A 22,091-nucleotide genomic window follows, 5' to 3' on the forward strand; every position below is an offset into this window, starting at 1 on the left:
TTATAATAAAAGTGGACTGGAAGTGATTTAACAGATTAAAATATTACTATTACTCGGTGTAAAAACTATCAACGTGTCGTAAGTTTAAAATAAAACTAGATCTAGATTTATTGATATTTAATACTTTAAAATAAATACTTGTACTACTATTTACAATTAGAGACGAGCACTAGCACAGTAGAGTGGACCTACACATACGACATTGTTGAATTCATCAAGTAGCAGCTGGCTGCATTTACGATACTTACTTCCACCCCCCCCCCCCCCACCCCATCTTGTGTACTTGTTATCAGGAGCCCATAATAAAATTATTTATAAAACAAAATAAACAGAAAACAGCTGTAAAAGTGTGTACTAGTTTTCATTTATTATGAGTAAACTAATGTAAATTATAAAAATGTGTTAACAATTTTTCAAGTATAGAATAAGATTATTAATATTAAATTACAGTTATTTACATTAATTGTAAATTTGTCTAATAAAATTATAATACACAAGTTGCTTTTGGAGCACAGAAATTACACAGCTCCCTATTAAATGTAGCTTTTTTTTAATAATCTTAGATAAACATAGAACAATTCCACCATCAACATTTGTGAAGAAACATGATAAATCCACAATTAACATTTGCATGAAGAAATAAATCAGCAATCAACAATAGCTTGAAGAAACATAAATCCACTATCTACATTAGTGTGAAGAAACAAATCTACAGTACACGACATCAGGCGACATTGACATCAGACAACATCAGCAACTCCTCGTCACTTGATCTATGCAACATCAGCAGCTCCTCATCACTTGATCTATGCAACATCAGCAGCTCCTCATCACTTGATCTATGCAACATCAGCAGCTCCTCATCACTTGATCTATGCAACATCAGCAGCTCCTCATCACTTCATCTATGCAACATCAGCAGCTCCTCATCACTTCATCTATGCAACATCAGCAGCTCCTCATCACTTGATCTATCTGAAGAAAAAAAATAGTATTAATTATCAAGTATTTAACATTAAATAAAATTTTGGCTTTAAGTAAATTTACTATTTAATATATTCCTTGACTTCAGTGTATGCTGGAAAAAAATTTAAATGTCATATTAATTTTCTTAAACCACTTAGTGCTAAAACAATTTTCTAAAGTATCAATTATTTTTATTCTATAGAAACTATTAGCATATCTGAGTTAAAGAAATACATGTTTTTAAAAGTGTTAGTACTTGAGTGATCAAACTGTAAAAGAAAATAAGTTTAAATTAGTTTTGACAAGCATTTTGAAGCACAGTTCTGATTCTAGGATTATCTAGCAGATTTCAATTACCCTGAAAAATAAGCTAAGTAATTAAATTGTACAATTTTTTTTTTTACATTATATAAACAACACTTTAAAAATTATAAACATTGTTAGTATTAGTTTTAAAAATTAGTTCACACAATTCAGAGCATGCATTTTCAGTAACAATTTATAAAAACACTTTAATGTTTAAAAAATAAAGTTAATTTGTAAACTAAAAATGTAAAAAAATACTCTGAAATCTGATTAGCTAATATTCAGAAAGAAACTCAAGATTCCTGTAAAGCAAGTCAACAACCAGTGATTCTGCCAGATGGCTAAAATACTCAGCATCATCCTCATCCTCCGACCAGTAACTGATGGTGTAGACAGCTGACTTCTTTTTTGGTGCTGGCACCCTTTCAATAATCCTTCCGTTGTATTGGGACACACCCTGATCATCCAGCTCCCACTTATGAGTTAGCTGGACACCAACCAGATCTTCACCAGCCAAAATTTTAGACAGAAATTGTCTCTGCTTTCTATCAACAGCAGCAAAAATAGGCTCTTCAACAGAGACATTTTTGTCACACATAGCCTTGCGGACAGCAGTCTGAAGCTTTTTCCTTTCAAGCTTTTCTTGCTTTTCCTTCAAGTCCTTCATGCGTGACAAAATGTCCCTATCTATTTGCTGCTGCAACAGAATGCAGGCTTTCCTTATCTGGGCTCCCCTATGCATCGCGAAGGTAACCAGTTTCATCTGCTCTGGAACAGACTTTTGATCCAGCCACTTAAGTGTGCCATTCACACTTGCCTTTAACTTAGAGTCCATGAAACCAACTGACACATTTGGGGAACGCCTGATAAGGTAGTCTGCAATGCCGAGACACCTTTCTGAAAAAATATTGTGAGGTGGCGCAGAACTGGTGGCATCCAACATCTCACTTGTGGGGTTGGAAAGATCTCCAACCAGATACCTCTCCAGCTGTCGCACCAAGACAGACTCAGTAGACGTCAACAATGCTTTCATGACTTCATTAAACAGAGTGCTGTTCTGCTCCAGCCGAAGAGCTTCCAAAGTTCTGTCCACCTCCAGATGTTGTCCAAACACATCAAAGTTAGTTGTCAGAACACCTTCAGGATTACTCTTTAACCTCTCAATTTCTTTCATAGCATACTGGAACTCTGATACCTAAAACAATTGGAGACAATCAATCAACTGTGTCAAAAATACATCAGTATATATAAAATATATCAGTAAATAAAATTTATATTTATTGTAGGGATAAAAGTGATTACTTACAAAAGCCAGATTTGACCGCCGCATTGCATTCTTATAAATCAACTTCATCCAAGGGCCAGAGATCAATTTCCCAATGAGCCCGAGTGCTTGCAACTGCACGAGAACCTCAGGTTTCTTCAGATCAGCAAGCAGTTGAGTGCAGACTTTGGTTGTTTTTCTAATAAAAAATAAATAAATTGGTAAACAGTTTGTATAATTTAAATTTGGAAGTAACAAAAAGGTATAAAAATTGTATAATTACCCAACAAGATATCCTGTTAGCAAGTTCTTGTACTGAATAACAACCCCAGCCATACGAAACAACAGATGAAGTCGATTTCCAACGTAACGGACAAATGTTCCAGCAGCCACATCGTTCTCTTTCAGGTGAGCCTTGAATGAGGCAGGTTCTCCATGAAAACTGTACCTGAAAATAAAAGAGGGCAGATGTAATTAGAATCTAGCAAAAAATGTGCAAAGAATAACATTTAAAAAATTAAAAATGAATTGTGAAGTCCTGTGGATGGTGAAGATAATTAAAGCTGAAATAAACATTGTATTTAAAGTACAAATTAAAATTTAAAGAGTAGTCTAAAACTTAGCTGAAAATTTGCAAAAGTACATAATAATATATAAAACTAGAAATAAATTGAATGCTGTAAGAGAATGGTGAAAATTATGACAAGAAAGCTCAAATAAACATTGAATTGAAAGTACATAATTTAAAATTAACTAAAAAATTATTATGTATAAAAGGACATACCTCAACTTGGAAACATTCACAATGACCCCTACCGCTGTAGCTACACTCTTACCACTAGATGATGATACCTTAAACCTCTTGTCCAAGTCTGAACAGCACTCCCTCGCTTTCGTTGCCACACTGTCTAACGGGTGTATGTTGCACTTCAGTTGGATCAACTGCATATCCAGCTCACTCTGCAACATTTCCAATACACATGTGTTTACCGCCGCCCTGTCCGTCACGCTGCAAGTACACTTATCTTTAAACATCGACAGCACCTCAACAAATGGCAGGCCAGTGTAGTCACTGTAAACAGAGGCCACTTCCTTCATGGAAGAAATAATGTGGCCCGCATAGTCTACAGCTCTACCACTGGCTACTCTCGCAGTCGAAATCACAAAGTCTTCTGTAGCTGGCTCCATGGTAGCTCCATCACTGGCTCCTATGGCAGGTGAAATCACTAAGTCTTCTGTATCTGGCACTGTGGAAACAGAAAAAGTATTAAGATGTTTATCTGCTTTGGTGGTAGCATCAAATTTTATACAAGCAGACTTACAGTTTTGAAGGGCCTCTCCTACTTGAATCAAAGCAAGGACTCCGGGTTCATGAGCCATCCGGGATATGCTTGAGTAGTGGGGCATCTTCAGGGTGCCTTTGCCGACTGCTTCTGCAATGTATTCTGCCAACTGGCCAACATTTCGAACAGGAACATTTTTCAAAAGAGACTCATACGTTACCTTTCTTACCTTTAAATCAAACTTACCAATACCTGTCACTTCCTCATCCTGGCTAGCATCTACCAATGCATCATAATCTTCAATTAGCTTGCTGTTCTCTGCTTCTAAGCTATGCATCTTGGCTGCAAAATGGTTCTTCTCAGTAATCAGGTCGTCAATCTCTTTTAGAAGCTTACTATTCTCAGCCACCAGTCTGTCGTGCCCTTCCATCAACTTGGCTGTTTCACTCTTGTATTTGGATTGCCATTCATGGATGTCTTGAAGATGTTGCTGCGTAAGAACCTGAAACTTTTTCTGCAATTTTGACAGTTTAATTTTAGCAATCATTAAATTCTTACCTCGATCGTCCAGTCCAGCTTGTGGAGAAGAAACGTTAACACTTGCCTGTCTTGACTGCAGATTTTTTTCTCTCTCCTGCATATACTTTGTCTTCCAGCTTTGAACCTGCACATGCTTCCTCTGCAATGATCTAGTCAAGTTTCTAACTTTAAGTGATTTCATTGTTTTAAGATCAAGTTTAAGTTTCTTAATCACATTTTTTAACTGAAGAATAGCTTGATTTTTAATAACACACCTAGAACACCTCTTACCTCTTAAGTCATAACACTTTACCTGACTGCTTTTGTTACTTCCTTCTGTGGTTGAAGACATCTCTACACTGTGGTCAGCACCAATACAATAATTGTGTTCATCCAAGCGTGCTACATGAAGAATCCTACCTGTGGAAAAAGTTTCATTATGCAAATCATCAACACCCATACTTACATCACTTGTGACAAAACCTTGATTCAAAATCAAATTCTCCTCAGCAGATGTTGACAGGCTTTCTATAGTACTCACTTCCTCAGTCACTAAACTTTCACTTGGATCTTGCTCAACATCAGCTGAAGGACCTGCAATGATACTTACATTACCTCCCACTACAAACCTTTCACCTAACAACTCAGCTTCCATAGTTGTGGAATGCACATCCTCCTGAGCCATGGGTTGAACAAAAAAAGGGCTGTACAGGATTTCAACCAGCCTATTCCAGTCGCGAGCACCAGTTCTCCGAAGCCGCTTTGTCTCAATCGTCAGCTTTTTAACTGCATATGCAATCCTTCGTACACCTGCCTCATCGTGCTCAGTACACAAATGCTGCTGCACTGCCAACTGCCTACTAAGTTGTATTACAGGAGTGGCACTGGAATAATGAATCTGGCGTGCAACATATCCATTAAGCAATGGAAGTGATGGTTCTAAGAAACCCTCAAGCAGGCCTGTATAACTGGAAACAGATTCCATAATTTAGTTCTAAACTTCAATTAAAATAGACAAAAAATTATAGACATATATGTTAAGGTATAATCTGAAGTTAAAATAAGAAAGCAAGTTAACAAAAATTAATTCAATTAATGTTTAGGTAGATTTGTTGTAGTATATAAATTAAAGTAAGTAAGTATAAACTAATTACTGGATCCTAATAAATAAATGAAACAGTTTGAAGTAACAAATGTCAAAATCAATTTAAAATTAAAATAGAAGAACTAATCACAACTTAATAATAAATTAGAAAATCTAGCACACTCTTGAAAATTTGATTGTCTATACTATAGACTATACTATCCAGGCCTACACCTTCTGATTTTAATTTTAATAGTCCTACTGCAATTAAAGAGTCTGTAATTTTTAGGAGAGAATAGGAAAATAATACTTATCTTGTATTCTTTTTGTCTATTTTACAAATATTCAAGATGAAGAATTAGATTTAGACTGCTTGTCTCTAGATCTAGCTAAGCTAGTACTTAGCTAGAGTCCTAGTAAGTTTAATATTAATGTAGACTAGACTGAAAATGAAAAAGTGAAAGAAAAATAATTGATATGCGCAAAGTATTGCTAGATCTATATTTTTTAAAATGTGCATTCTAGGCCTAGATCTATTATAAATTATCTAGAATCTAGAATAGATTTAAGAATCTAGACTAGATCTAGAATATATTTATTATTCATAGGCCTATATAATAGAATTAATAGGGACTACTATTATATTATAATATAGATCTAGATCTTTAATAATATATATAATATATAGAATCTACTAGGCTAAAAAAGATAGATCTAGATCTACCTAGGCCTACTAACTAGATTTTAGAATAAATAATAGAATTTAGATCTACTTGTTAACTAGTTTTGTAACTAGGCTGTACTTAAAATGATTAAAATGTTCTTGATAGATCTAGAATCTAGATCTAAAATCTAATACAATTATAATTTAATGGGCCCTACGTAGGCTAAGTAAATTTAACAAAATTAATTCAATAACTCACATATATGTAATTATAATAGGCCTAAGTCCTCAGTGTGAGTATAATAAACTAAAATAGTAATGCCTAATTATTAGTAAAGGTTTCAATTAGGCCCCTACTATTAATTTATTAAAATATGAACGCATACTAAATCTAGATTTAGTACAAACAGCTGTAAAAAAATGCGATACCACGAGATTTTAATAATATTTTAATAACTAAGAAATGGCGCGAAATTAAGGCTCTATCGCGGTGAGCCTTCCTAGGCTTGCGGAACATTGAAATCGTAATTTTAAAATATAGGTTAATTTTACAAGACCCAATTATTAGTCTAGTCATCATTTGGGCATGTCAATGTAAATATTAAGTACCTTATTATTTATAGACTCTTACCTTATATTTCAGCACATTGCTCCTCTGTAAGATAACAAACGAGATCCAAAAATTAAAATAGGCTTTGAATCTAAATCCTCTTGAGGTTAAAACAAAGATGCGCACGGTGTCATGCGTAGCTCAGGTGTGCTGTGTTAGCGCCGTAAGCGACACGGCCCTAAATACCAATGGTCAACCGGAAACAAGGAATTTAGGTTCAAGGTACAGCCATGATTACCATGGCAACAAAGGTCACGGCGCAAGCTGCGCAACTCGCTACTTCAATTTTGTTTATAAAGTATCACATTTTACAGATCAAATTTCTAAAACAAATGTTTTATTTTGTTAAGTTCTAAAAATTTATGAGGTAATTAATTAATGTATAGTAAGCTTGAGCAGTAAACTGCAAATTCAAAAAATTACTAGGGAAGCAAAGAATTATTCTAAAATTGCTTGAATAGTATATGCGTTACCAAATGCTCCATCGAATGACAACTATTTTGTTTTTATTTTAGATTAATAGGGCAACCCATCAGAGGCAAATTATATAGCAATGAACAGCAAATTGGCAGTGGATATAATCCAAAGTGTGGGCCGCTACTGGTCAGACAATGAACACAGCGACTGTAGAATTTCTGTGGATGGCCAGGTGTTTCAGGCCAGTGGCTTCCATCTCAGCGCTTGTTCAGAGTTTTTCAGGCAAGTTTTTCACACTGAGTCTATCACACACAAGGAGAATATCGTCATTAAGGGGATCAGTGCTGATGTGTTTAGTTGTGTCATCAAGGCGTTGTTTACAGGAGTTTTTGAACTTAATACATCCAATGTGTTGAATGTTTGGTTTGCTTCACATTATTTGAAAATTGATTTATTGAAAAGGAATCGTGAAGAGCATATTACTACATTTTTATTATCAATCAGAAACTACATTAGTATTTTCAATAGTATCGGCATCTTTATCTGCAAAGGTTCTCCTAATGTTTATAATAAGATAATCTCATTAATGGTAAATCATTTTAGTAAATTTAGTACAGCCCCGTCGTTTTTAAACATGCCGTCTGAAGTGTTATCAAAAATTATAGAGAATGCAAGTTTTAATTCACACGACATACTAGTGGAATCTCTTCTCAAATGGGCAAGTCACGTTCCTAGCAATCCAGTTGGATTATTTCAATACCAATTATACAGCGATGTTACTCAGCTTATGGATACTACCTCGCAGTGTCCGTCTGTAACATTCTCTTTCAAACAAGAACATCTTGGTCGATTTGTTGCTGACAGTGTCCCTAGGAGTGAAAACTTGGGGCAGTTAATCAAGAAGGTGGATTTTGGAAAATTTAGTGAATCTAGTCTGAAGATGCTTTTTGAAAACACTCTGGCTATGCAAAACCAGGTCATTAAAGACGCAGTCATGCATGAGTTGGCTGCTCGAACATTCTATAAGTCTGACATGAAGGTAGCAATTTATAAAAGGAACGAGTGCTAGTAATAGCATGCAGGTAGTCAGTGCCGGAAGTGGCATGCAGGTTTACCAGACAACAACTAACGTCTCAAATGCTTTAGCCTTAGCCCACTTAAATATAGAGAACCCGGATGTTTATGAAATCCCTGATTGGGCCGTGGCTGCACATAATAAACTTACCAACCGGATTCCTGACACGAAATTTCATACCGTATCTAGTAATTATTGTGAAGAACCAGTCATTGTTTACTTAGAGAATCGTACTTTCTTCATGTATAGCATAAACAGAGGTAGTTTTTTCTACTTAGTGACTACCTCCAGTTTAAACAGTTTAAACAGTTTTTATGTATTTGAAAAGCGTCTTTATTATAGTTGGCCAACATCTGATTCGTGGAATTCGTATTCAGAAGTCAGGAAAGTTAGTAATCCAGATTGTTCGGATTTAATTTTCAAGGGTAGTCAATCCGAAAGTTCTTCTGCTAAGTTGAAGTATTTTATGGCTTATCCCGCTATATACAAATTCGTGTTGTCTGACACGTCCTTATCAGTCTCTAAAAATGTTCTCGGCAAAAGCAGAGTGAGTTCATGGATAAATTGTCAAAGAATAAGTTTAGTAGGAACCAACATAGTCCACGTTGTATTTTATCATTCGTTAGTTATAGGAGATAAAATTGTCTTTTTCGTGAGTGGAGATGTGACAAAAATTATTTACTTTAATTTGATATCAGAAACATTGCATGAAGTACACAGTGTAGAAAAAGAAATGGATAACTTTAAATTTTTTGAAAAATGTGGTATACATTACTTGCTGCTAGGCAGTGGCCATATGTTTGAGATTGTCAATTATGAGACGATTTCTTTCGTTTTCAGTCAACAACTTTGGACTGGCACATTAAACCTCTACGGCGCCTTCTACCATCAAGATAAGCTAATAGTGGTTACTGATTTAAGAGCTAAAGTGAATGTTTGTGCTGTTAAGTTTAACATAAACTTTGTTCACATTGATCTCTTGACTTGGAATAGGCAATGTGAATTAATGAGAGTTCCTGAACAATGGCTAAAATCGCCTGTTCGTTTAACTTAATCATAAAGCTATACATAATAATATTTTTAAAAAGACCACACTATCCATTTACCTATTTAAAATAACTTTTAGAATGCATCAATAGTGTAATTTTCCTTCTTCTAAAAAGGGGAAAACATATTTTTTAAGCACTATAATTCTAAAGATTCAAATAATTTTGTAAAAGATGGTGAAAATGTGCAAAAAGTTTGTGCTTAGTTAAAAAATACACTCTCATCATTCTGTGATTATTACTATTTAATTATAAGGATATATATATATATATATATATATATATATATATATATATATATATATATATATATATATATATATATATATATATCCTTTTTAGTGCATTATTACATATAAGCATTTTATTAAAATGTTTTTATGCATGCTTTTTCGTTCCGCTACACCTATAGCATTTACTTGCAGCTGCAAAATGATAGATATTGCACTTTAATTAAGCTAGAAGTAAACTAAAACAGGCCCCTTAGCATAGAATTTAGCACAAAAGCGTGGGACCTACTTACGTCTTCTTTTTCTATTATTTAATTTTACACTTCTATAATCGACCTTGAGTGGTCTGTGGTGCAATCCACAGGAAAGTTCCATCACGGTATGTGGTGAAATTCACCAATAATTTCGATTAGTTGATTCGTACTTTGGCGACTTTAAGGTGGACATCCCATGACTCTGGGGTCACATAAATACCAGGAACGCTCTTCTCTCGAGGCAGTTGACCAGACATTTTGCCGAGAGAGAATGCCATGTACGACGCCATGTTGTATTTCATAAGTTAAGCAGCATTTTTTCCCTAATTACCCGTGTTTAAAGTATTTTTCTGTGCCTCACTTTAATTTCTAGTAGGTTGTGTTTATTACCTAAGTGCCATATCCTGTGTTTATAGTTACTTTGTGTTATTCTTCAACTCGTAAGTTGTGTCTTGCGTTACGTTTATAATATTTTACATGGAATCTAGAGTTTTTTTTTTGACTTGTATACATTTCAAAAGTTTGTAAATTGATTAAAAGTGTTATTAGTTACAGGAGTTCTTCGTGTTTCCCCCCCCCCCCCCCCCCCCTAGACGTTAGATACGAGATCACGGAGAGTTTTTGTTGTCTGGTACTCTTTTAGCTTGTAATTCAACAGTTTATAACCATCCAAAAGAATTCGGTACGTGAGTTTACTATACCAGTGGTAGAGTAGCGCCGTAATAAGCTAAAACGAATTACTAGAGGCTAGTACAAAGCTAAACATTCGGCGTATTTACAAACTGCATCCGAAACTGACCCCAAACTATGTTGCTCTTATAATTTTAAACCCACTGGTCAACTTATCATTGGGGTTTTATGAAGATGTATTGCGTCTTTTACGACACGTAAAACGAAGTGTCGTATTCATTAGTTAATTTAGTTACTCTTAATATGAAAAAGACAATATAAAATAACACCAATTAGCATATCCAATCTTTTTAAAGCCAAAAGATTTGTCAATAACCTAACATTGACAATACACTACATGCAATATGTGACGTGATTGAGTTAAATGAGATCCGATTCGATTATTGATTTTAAATTATATTTTTCTTAACTTCTTTACCGTTTTTTAAGCCCTACTGCGGATTACTTTCTGATTGTTCGGTACAGCATTGTCAACGATCCATTGAATCTCTGCTGGTGATTACTTTCTGATTCAAAATGTTAAAATGTTTTAAAATAATTTTAAAAATAGTTTTCTACAACTTCTGTTCGAGATGATTTTTTCTTAGCGTTTCAATTGAAATAACAGAAAATTGCTGACCTATTAAAGTACATTAGATGGAATTTTATTTAATTACTGAAGACATTATTTTTTATGCTAGGAAGAAAAGTCACTAGACAATTTATCGTGTTACATCTTAACAAAAAACAAGAAGTAATTCTCGTTTAGTTTCATTACATTTATTTTGTCTCAGTTTTGGTTTCAGTTTTAAAACGCGAAACAAATCTAGCCCGCAACTAGTGCTGCCGTTTTGGACGCGTAATAGGTATATCAGTATTTTGATTACTCGCTTCTTTCTCGTTCGTCCCGACTCTTACAAATTTCTAGTTTGAAACAAAACAACATAAAGCGTTTGTGAAGTTATTTCTTATTTTTTTTAGCGCAATTTCCATACGGACAATTGCGATTATTAACTCGTCATTTCTGGATGGATGGATGTATGGATGGATGTGTGTCCGCAGCTTTAAGTCGTATCTCCTCCTCAACAAAGCAATATCGAGGACTAGTTCCAAACCAAATATGTTAAGCAAGTTCCAAGGATGATTGTGGGCCAAAAATATTCATGGAATTCCTTCCTGGATTTCCCGGAAAAACCAAAAAACCTCGAACAAATGCAGTTTTTGCTCCATATTTCGGCAACCAGACCACTTAGCGACCTGAAACATAACATTTACCAATCGATTCCTGCCATAATTTAAACCAATATTGCCGAAGAAAGTTTTCAAAAATATCGTTTTGTTCGGTCACAAAAAAATTTCTTAATATATTTTAAACTGAGCATCTTGTAGGCCTGGTTTTAATTTAAACTGAGCATCGTGTAGGTTTTTAGCGCAAAGCGCTGAGGTTCGAAAGGATTTTACCATAGCGAATGAGCGGAGGTTCGAAAAGATTCTTACGTAGGTCTGTTAATTCTAAAAAATTAATTAAGGAAATTGCGCTTAAATTGTCACTAGACTTTTTATTAACTTGTTTGTTATTGTTCGACTTTTACAGTTTTTATTTTTGAATGCATCATTTATATACAATAAAATATTTTATTTTTTAAAGCATGATTTACAAAAAAAAGTATAAAATATTTTACCTATTATAAAGCAGCTTTTGTATCTAGTATGGAAAATTACGACTTAATAAAATTTGTTTTTCAGGAGTAGGTCTATAACAATACATCCAAAGAAATTTTAAAATAATGATTATATGAATTTCGATTTATGGTACTATGGATGAATTGTCAGTTATTGATGTTATTTGGTAAATTTTAGTTTTAATTGTTTTTTTTTTATTTCTTCACTGTTCACAATCAATAAAATTCTTTAAAAGTTATAATATTGTTGCTTTTATAAGTTCATATTATGTATATCTTTCCCTGCAATACAATGCCCACTATTTCCTTTCACTCAAAGATTATTTCAATAAAACAATTTATAAAACATTATTTTAAAACGAAACTGTAAATTTCCCAAAACATTAACTGTAGCAACGGATATAATTGATATATTTAACAATATAGGCCTACAGATGGTAATTATCGGTAATTATCTGATAGCTTACATTTATAAAATAACTTTTTTTAAACTTCAACTAGACGTTTACAAAAGATACCAAGAAAATACGATGCTGCCCTATGATGTTACTGTTTGTTAGAATACATTTTTTAATTCTAATTTTCAGATACGTTTGGTAGAGAAAAAAAGACACTTGGGCCACTAATTTAAACACAGCTGTATCCACTATAATACATTTTGCATTTCTAGATGCTTTTACTTTTGTAACAAAATCATGTTCTGCATTGGTGGAAAATACTGAATTCTCCATAAGAGTTATAATTTGATGACGGTTTTCTTACATGATTTATTAAAAATGACTTTCCATATGCAATAACGAATTTTAGATCATACATATCCCGTAACATTACACAATTCCAGCATCAAACAGGTAAACATTTGTTATTGAAAGGATAAAAAAATATAAATATAAATCAAAATCTCCCATAACTACCAAACGTTAAACATGTGAATATTGTTTGAAAAATTATACTGTCTTAGGTTTGTAGCACTGGTCTTAGACTACCAAGACAAAGCTAGACTGTCTTAGGATTGTGGCACTGGTCTTGCACGTACCAACTCCAGATATCCGGGTACCACTGTACACTGGAGTCTTGCATCATCTTCCGGCACAAGTTGCACGTCCACGGCACCTCCGGTACGGTCCGGTATTTGTTTTTTTCTTCCAGCATCTGCAGGTACAGCTGTTTGTCTTGCGACAACTTCCGCAGAAACACGGCCAACTCTTCCGGTGTATCAAAGTCCGCCGCGTCAACAAAAGTTTTAGGCGGGAAAAAACTTTTGTAGTCTGCTCCGCCCCGGACGACCGGTATGACGTCAACATCGTAAAAAAGTTTGAAAAATTTCTCCGTGACGTAATCTTTACATATCGAATTCTCGAAAGCCAGGTAGAAAAAATAAGAGCGGGAAAGCATGGGCAGGCAGACGTCACTGTCTGCATGACGTCTGTTAGTTCCCTCCTGGCAAGTATGGTTGCCGTCTCCACATTCGCCAAAGATGTGGACGTCAAGAACTGATCTCATCCGTTCCACGTACACACCGCGCATACTTTGAGCGTAGCAATGGCTGACGAACCAGGCAGCCTGGAAGGTTTTAGACGAGTAAATTTGGTTGTAGTTTTTCTTGGGGACGTCGTAAAGTCTTTCGAGCGTGCCGTAAAGCTGGGGGATGTCTGAGTCTAGACGGAAGGTCATGGTCCAGTTGAACTGACCTAGTTTAGAGAAAATAGCAGATGTCCTAATTTTGGTATCAAAATTGTGTTAGTTAAAAAAATGTTATTGTTCATTACTACATGACAACAGTATTTATTCTGTAAACTGAGATTGCTGTAAATGTCGATACTCAATAATCTAAAACATTTTTTGTACAAGAAAGAGGGTCTCATTCCCATTTAATATTCACAGCGGATTAATCAACTGGCAGAGTAAAGACAACTGTTGAATTTAATGTTCACAAATATGTTTTCGTATAAATTAACTTCTGTGCTCTTTAATTATATTTAACCAAAAGGACCAAAGTAGCTTTAATTCCAAGTTCACATTAAACTATTGCTAAAAAATTAAGAAGTGCTTCGTCAAAATTACCAAACATTAACTTTATGATTGACCTAAGAACTCGTCTTAATAAAGAATAAGAATTAAGGCCAACAAACCCACGTTTAAAGACATGTGAAGTTTAGGGCTAACAAACCCACCTTTAAAGACATGTGAAATTTAGGGCTAACAAACCCACCATTAAAGACATGAGAAGTATAGGGCTAACAAACCCTCCAATAAGAGCTAACCAACCCACATTTAAGACATGAAATGTTTAGAACAAACCAACCCACCTCTAAGACGTGTACAATTTAGAACCAACACACCCACCTCTAAGTCGCGTGAAGTTCAGAGCCTCAAAGTCCCTGGCACGACACGGAGCTTCTATCGTCTTCATGACCCACCTCTGTCCTGCTGGGCGGGTGAACTCTGGGATTGATTTCTCATCGATGATTCTGTTAAGTTACAGGCAGTGGTGATAGTTATGTATTACAGTAGCTAGAGTTATGTATTACAGTAGCTAGAGTTATGTATTACAGTAGCTAGAGTTATGTATTACATAAGCTAGAGTTATACAGTAGCTAAAGTTATGTATTACAGTAGCTAGAGTTTTATTTGCAATAGAGTTACATGACTAAAAACCATTGCGCGCCTAGCTACTGAACGTGATGACGCAGCCATTGAACGTGATGGCGCAGCTATTGAACGTGATGACGCGTGTGGTGTGGTTGGAAAAAATGCCTACTAATTCGGTCCAAATTTTAATTAATTAAAAAAATAAATTTGTGACCGAACGAAAGGATATTTTTGAAAACTTTCTACGGCAATATTGTTCTAAATTATGGCAGGAATCGATTGGTACATGTTTCAAGTCGCTAAGTGGTCTGGTTGCCGAGATATGGGCCAAAAACTGCTTTTTTAAAAGGTTATTTGGCTATTCTGGGAAATCCATGAAAGAAACCCGGATTTTTTATAGCCTATGTTCATCCTCGTAACTTGCTTAACATAATTGCTTTTGGAACTAGTCCTCGATATTGCTTAGTTGAGGAGGAGATACGACTTAAAGCTGCGGACACACATCCATCCATCCATTCATACATCCAGAAATGACGGGTTAATAAACGCAATTCTCCAGAATGGAAATTGCGCTAAATAATATATATTTAATAACAAATGTGACTGATCGTAAAAAGGTTTAAAAGTTAAAAAATCAATAATAACTTGGTAATTACATCATCTTAAATTGGAACTGAAAACGAATATAGTTTATTACTATTGACTGATGCAGAGTCATTTATGTATACATATACATATATATATATATATATATATATATATATATATATATATATATATATTGTATATATATATATATATATATATATATATATATATATATATATATATATATATATATATATATATATATATATATATGGTGACAGGACAAATGATCTCAGGACAAATGATCTCAGACAAAATATCTCAGACAAAATATCTCACGGACAAATGATCTCAGGACAAATGATCTCAGGTCAAATGATCTCAAGGACAAATGATCTCACGGACAAAAGATACCAGGACAAAATATATCAGGACAAAAGATATCATGGACAAATGATCTCAGACAAAATATCTCAGACAAAATATCTCACAGCAAAATTTTAAAAATGTATTGGATAATTTTAGTTGATCTGAACATTTTTTTTATTGACTGTCATATGGTTTTGTTTACTGTGTTTAATATTGTTTATAGGACTATATAATAATTGTAAAAAATGTTTGCCGTATAAATTTGCCATATTGTACTAAGCATTTTTAAAATAAGATTACTAATATAGTATGCGAAGATTAAAGAATTTGCTTCGATAGATAGTGAAGGTGTGCTTGACAAACATGAAACAATCCTACCACGTTAGGTGGACGAAACTAGATCAAAGGGAATGAAATAACAATAACGACACACCTTCGAATCAAGGTAGCCGCTCACTTTGATGGCAGAGATATGTCTTATTGGAAAGACATCCGCCCTCCATGGACAATACATCTAGCATCCAAAGTCAATTTGTATGCGTCGGTCACACCTTAGTGATCAGGTGACAAATGCTTATTTAAACGACAGCGGTCATCGCGAAGCGAAGTTTGTCGTAGCGTACATACGAACAAAGCAGTATTATTGGTGCTTACTCGGCTAAGGCCTCTTTCGTTACCTCGAAGATAGGCTATAGGGCATTAGTTTCTAATGAATTTCTGTTTATAAAAGCCATAAGTAGAGCAGCAGGCAAAGAGATTTGGAAATGTCAAGTAAAACATGTAGGCTACACCGAAAGTTCACACAATACATGATCACATAGTATTGGAAATGTGTGATCATAACGATGTACCTGCCAGCAAAGTAACGTAAACTTTATTTTTGTGTTAATGATGCAGTAAAAACAACACTTTTAAGTTACGAACCTGAAGGCCCATTCACATTTGTTTGTTAAGTTCAACAAATTCATTTTATAACAATCAGTTATTATGCGTAAAAAGAGTAAACAAAACCATATTGACAGTCAATTAAAAAAAAAGTTCAAATCAACTAAAATCATCGTACATACTAATAAATTTTGCTGTGAGATATTTTGTCTGAGATATTTTGTCTGAGATCATTTGTCCATGATATCTTTTGTCCTGATATATTTTGTCCTGGTATCTTTTGTCCGTGAAATCATTTGTCCTTGAGATCATTTGTCCTGAGATCATTTGTCCTGGGATCATTTGTCCGTGAGATATTTTGTCTGAGATATTTTGTCTGAGATCATTTGTCCTGAGATCATTTGTCATGGAACCATATATATATATATATATATATATATATATATATATATATATATATATATATATATATATGTCCATACAATTTGTCCCCATAGCTCTAACAGCAACAAGGACTATCACATATCGTGTTTTATTCAATCCTAAAATGCTCGTGTTAGACTTGAGTCTTGACGTTTATTTCTCACCTTCGTTCATTCATCAATCGATTAGTTGTGGTCGATACACCTGCATGTATCGATACACGTTACACGCCTACCTGAGCTGTGATCAATGTCAAACTGATAATGATTGACCTTCTTTTCTCAATATTAAGACAGTTAAGATTTTGCAGAGAAGTTATTTTAAAGAAAACTATAGCAAGAAAAAAAGTTCAATATGTCTTTAATATGTGTGGTAGTGCATACATTTTATTTGATTGCACTACGATAAAGTAATCTTCATTACTCGACTCATTCTCGTATTATCTACCATGTACCAACGCAGTTGTACAATGGAAACGATTTTATTGATATTGATTTTCTTTTAAAATTAGAGTTATACTTTTTCCCTTACTATTAAAAAAAGTACTGTAGTGATCATGGGTTAATTTACTGTAAAATTGCTTTTTTCTTGCACAAAATTTTGAAATATTTATAGTTTATTAAAATGTTTTTCCTTAGCATGCAAAGATCACATTAAAACGTATGATAGAGTAGAATTATTGTTTCCTCAAAAAAAAATAACTTAGGGGTAAAATATTGCCTACTACTAAGAAGCAAAAGAATGTCTACTACTTAGAGGCAAAAGATTTCCTACTACTATTTTCTAGAATAATCGCCGAATGTTCCAATAGAAAGTATCAAAATTTCGAAGATTATTGCTGCCTATGTAAAATCAAGAAAAGAGACAAATCTAAACATTCTTTTACCCTATGTAAACAATAGAATAGGATGACAGTCCAACTTACTTGTTGCCTGTAATCACCAAAACATCGGCATTTTTCCAGTCATATGTGAAGCTACATGACGTAGACCAGCAAGTCACGTGATTGTAAAATAAGACTTGAAAACATGGTTTGGTTGTGTTTTCACACGACATCACAACAGAAAAAGTCCTGGCGCGGACAGGATTCGAACCCGTGTCTTTAACGATGAATTTTGTATTACGGGATAAAGGGTTGGGGCTGTAGCTTCTATTTCCGGTCTGACTGCGCATGTACAAGTCAAAACTCATGTTGAGGCTAGTGGTGTTGTGGGTGGTGGTAGATGCGAATCGGGCGTCGGTGTAAACGATGAATGGAGAGGTGAAGAGGTCATTAGGTGTCTTGTGATTAATTAGACGTGTGACCGTTATATCTTTGTCTGGTGTGTCGTCACTCTCAGGTGTGTCATCATATTCAGGTGTGTCATCATCTACAGGTGTGTCATCATCTCCAGGTGTGTCACCATCTCCAGGTGTGTCATCATCTACAGGTGTGTCTGTTACATCAAATTCAGGTGTGTCATCATCTACAGGTGCGTCATCACTGTCAGGTGTGTCATCATCTCCAGGTGTGGTATAATCTCCAGGTGTGTCATCATCTACAGGTGTGTCTGTTACATCAAATTCAGGTGTGTCATCAACGTCTGATGTGTCGTTATCCTGCTCCTCGTCTGTCTCACCACTCTTAGGTGTGTCCATTACATCATCGTTAGGTGTGTCAGTTACATCATCTTCAGGTATGTCACGGTCATGTGTGTCAATAGTATTATCTTCAGGTGTGTCACCATCAGATGTGTCACCATCAGATGTGTCATCACCTTGTGGTGTGTCTGTTTCACCCCCCATCGATGTATCTTCGCTGACCGAATGCAAGAGTTTTTCAGAAGCCAAATATTCTCTCACGATATGAAACCTATCCCCAGCTGTGAACCAGATATTAATCATCATGTTGTTATTGTCTAACGACAGGCAGACTTTATTTTAGAACTAACCGGTCATTGCAATACCTCAAACGTAATCAATATGTTTCTGATAAAAAAATATTTTACAGGCAATATAATCTTAAATAAATTCAGTAATAAAGTGTCGTTTTTTTTAATTGTAAATAAATATAAACTGAATATACTATTACATTATTATTATTACATTAACGAAGAATTCTTCTCAAAATTGAATATATATTTTAAATATGCTAATAAAAAAAAAAAATAGTCTACCCACTTGTGTTTAAGTTCAAATCCAACGAAACTCCAGCTAATGTAGGAAAATATCCATAATTAAAAGAACTCGCTATGATCATGAACACGATCAACACACAGACCAGACTCAAGAAACAGACAACCTTCCCAGGTCTTTGAAAACGTCTGGTCTTCATCGTCGTGTCAATCTTGTGTCAAGACGTGCCTAGACCATCTGTACATTTACCTCACTCGCTGTGTCTGATTATAAACCCGACACAATCACCATCTACATTGCAATAAGGCCTCGCCAGCTAAAACAACGAATCGATGTACACATTAAGGCTAAGAAAACCTTGAGTTTTTTAATGTGATTTTTAATGAGTCGAATATAAAATTTAATACATTGATTTCTCGTTCAATAATCACATGATTGCCCGAACAATTGATTTTACCGCTGGTGAAAACATCAGTAAATGGCTAGGTCAAACTCGGGTCGGGTTGTTGGAAAATATGTGCGGTGATTGTTTTTGTAGTTTGATTTACTTAATTGCTCTCCGCCATTGAGGAGATTAGCGCAGCAAAAAATTCACCAAAATACTCTTTTTTCGTCATAATGGATACTATATACATTTTTACTTTATAGTATACAGAGTATAGAGGAATTATTGTAATCGTGCACAAAAATCACAAGAAATTTTAACAGTTTTCACCGTTTTACACCTCGGTACTTCATCATACACGGAGTCAAGGAGAATACTTTTAATCAAGCAAAAACTCTATATCCAGTTTTATCAAAATTTTGGCTTTTTATGTGTATTCGAGTCAGAAAAAACTGGGTTTTGCAATTCTTTCCGTGTGTGTGTGTATGTGTGTGTGTGTGTAAACACGATAACTTGAGTACCGTTTCAGCTAGGTTGATGAAATTTCACATATAGGTATTATATCAAATTTTTAGTTCTGTTTCAACTTTTTAGCAGTTTCCTATAAACGGAAGTGGGACTTTTTTTTTAGTTTTTTAAAGCCTATAACTTGAGTTCTCTTTCAGATAAATAAACGAAATTTCACATATAAGTAAAAAATCTAACTTTCTGCCTTTTTTCAAATTTTGAGTAATTTTCGTTGACCGGAAAAGAGTAATTTAACCTGTTTTCGATTTCTCAAACAAAAAATAAAATGAATTTATAAAGTACTAATAATATTCCGCACTATTATAGATAGATTGTTTACGTTAACTTGGTGCGCAATTCTTTTTTTTCTACTTTGATTCTATTTTAAATAGTTTAACTAATTATATTAAAAATTGATTAAAAGTCAAGTCTATATCTCGCGTTGCCATTCGAGAATGTTTAAGGGAGATTACTCCCAGTTTCAATGCGTTTTTGCTGTTTTTTCTCATTTTACAGGGTTGGTTTTTTTGTCTGTTTGTTTGTGTGTTTTTTTCGCGGCAAATCTTGTAACTCAATATTTGACCAGCTTATAATGCAGCGATTTCAAGATAAGTTCCACTTCGATGACAATACAAGTCTTTTAGAGATCACGAACTTTTAATGGTGTTTTAAATCAAATATTTTTAGTAGTAAAAATTAGGAATTACTAAAAAGTAGAAAATTAAACAAATATAAAAAGCTTTATATTAACAAGCTATCAAAAGTACTGTAAATAAAAAAATAAAACTAATCTGCTTTCTTTTATAAAAAGCTTTGGTCACTCATGAGATCTATTACACATTTTAGAGACCACTGCTTTTATGAAGAAAGTGGATAAGTTTTATTTTCTTATTTTCAGTACATTTAAAAGCTTGTTGCCATAAAGGTTTTTTATATTTGTTTTATTACAAACTTTAATTTAGTTCGCAACGTCTGTCTGTTAGTTTGCGGGTTTGTGGCAAATCTTTCAACTAAATTTTTACTCACTACTACTGCACCGATTTCGTTCAAACTTTTCAGATTCGTTCCACTTCGACGACAATACAAGTCTTTTTTTCTCGATTTAACTGGATATTTAAATAATTAGTCATTAAAAGTAGTTAGTTAAACTGTTTCGAAACTAAATGGAGATAACAAAATTAAATCACTGGATAGATTACTATATTCAATAACGTAAGGGGAGACAACTCAATAGAAGCGATCACCCAGTCTGGTGAGCTGTGGTTCACGAGAATGTTTACAATTCGAAATTCGGTCGTTCTAGCAGTGGCGTAGCGAGGGGAGGGGGGCGGGGGGGGGGGGACATACGTACCCGGGCGCCGACCTAAAGGGGGGGGGGGCGCCGAAATGGGTTGGAAAAACAAATTGAAAGGGGGTCGTGCAAATCAAAAGTTCGAGGGGGGTGCAAATCAAAAGTTCGAGGGGGGGGGGGGGGTTCAAATCGATCGAAAGTTTGTCCCCGGGAAGGGTCGCTACGCCTCTGCGTTCTAGTGCAGGCTATTAGGGGCAGATCATTACGTTTTACATAATTTTTTGGATGTAACAAGGTTAAGAACTTTCTGCCGTCTGAATATAAGGTCATGGACGGTTGCTTTCACGGGGAAAATAATTGAGAGCTAATGATGGTGTTTTAAAGCGGATATTTTTAGCTGTGTAGACTTCGTAAATTAGAAATTAGTTGAAGATAGAACAAATAATTAAATCCTTTATAGAATTAAGTTTTAAATGCGCTGAAAATAAGAAAATAAAACTAACCTTCTTTCTTTAATACACGTTTTTGGTTGCTCATGAAATCTTTTACATATTTTTTAGCGACAAAAGCTTTTATGAAAGAAAGCAAATTAGTGTTATTTTCTTATTTTCTGTGCATTTAAAAGCGTGTTGCGATAAAGTTTTTTTTTTATATTTGTTTTATTTTATAATCACAATACAATTTCCATCATATTTGTTCTTCATGTAATAATAAACTTTTGTGGGGGTGAGTCATGTGAGCTGATATGTGGGGTGAGTCATGTGACCGGATATGTGGGGTGAGTCATGTGACCTACTTGTGGGGAGGGAGTCACATGACATAAAACATGGCGGGGGATCGGACAAAATGACGAATAAAGAGGCAGAT

At 34.5% G+C, this 22,091-nt stretch overlaps 2 protein-coding genes across 5 annotated transcripts; both read right to left on the reverse strand.

Annotated features, from left to right (window-relative positions):
- Positions 1-342: 342 nt before the first annotated feature.
- On the reverse strand, positions 343-6,862 carry LOC131956245 (uncharacterized). Of its 4 annotated transcripts, XM_059320668.1 has the most exons (5): positions 6,718-6,862; positions 3,859-5,865; positions 3,389-3,783; positions 2,820-2,984; positions 2,585-2,735 (listed from the first exon to the last, which is right to left on the reverse strand). In XM_059320668.1, the coding sequence occupies exons 2-5, from the start codon at positions 5,321-5,323 to the stop codon at positions 2,700-2,702; spliced, it is 2,061 nt and encodes a 686-aa protein (XP_059176651.1). In that variant the 5' UTR covers positions 5,324-5,865; positions 6,718-6,862; the 3' UTR covers positions 2,585-2,699. The 4 variants fall into 4 exon arrangements, with proteins under 4 accessions (XP_059176653.1, XP_059176651.1, XP_059176649.1 ...); XM_059320666.1 differs by having other exon boundaries at positions 3,389-5,865; XM_059320667.1 differs by lacking the exon at positions 6,718-6,862 and adding an exon at positions 6,346-6,437 and having other exon boundaries at positions 3,389-5,865.
- A 6,169-nt stretch (positions 6,863-13,031) lies between these two features.
- LOC131956237 (uncharacterized) lies at positions 13,032-18,813 on the reverse strand. Its single transcript, XM_059320658.1, has 3 exons — positions 17,852-18,813; positions 14,416-14,540; positions 13,032-13,760 (listed from the first exon to the last, which is right to left on the reverse strand). The coding sequence occupies exons 1-3, from the start codon at positions 18,811-18,813 to the stop codon at positions 13,066-13,068; spliced, it is 1,782 nt and encodes a 593-aa protein (XP_059176641.1). The 3' UTR covers positions 13,032-13,065.
- Between the last annotated feature and the right edge of the window lie 3,278 nt (positions 18,814-22,091).

This window comes from Physella acuta, unplaced genomic scaffold, assembly GCF_028476545.2.
Source record: "Physella acuta isolate Inbredline_101_S28 unplaced genomic scaffold, ASM2847654v3 ptg001138l, whole genome shotgun sequence".
Lineage (NCBI taxonomy): Eukaryota > Metazoa > Mollusca > Gastropoda > Physidae > Physella > Physella acuta.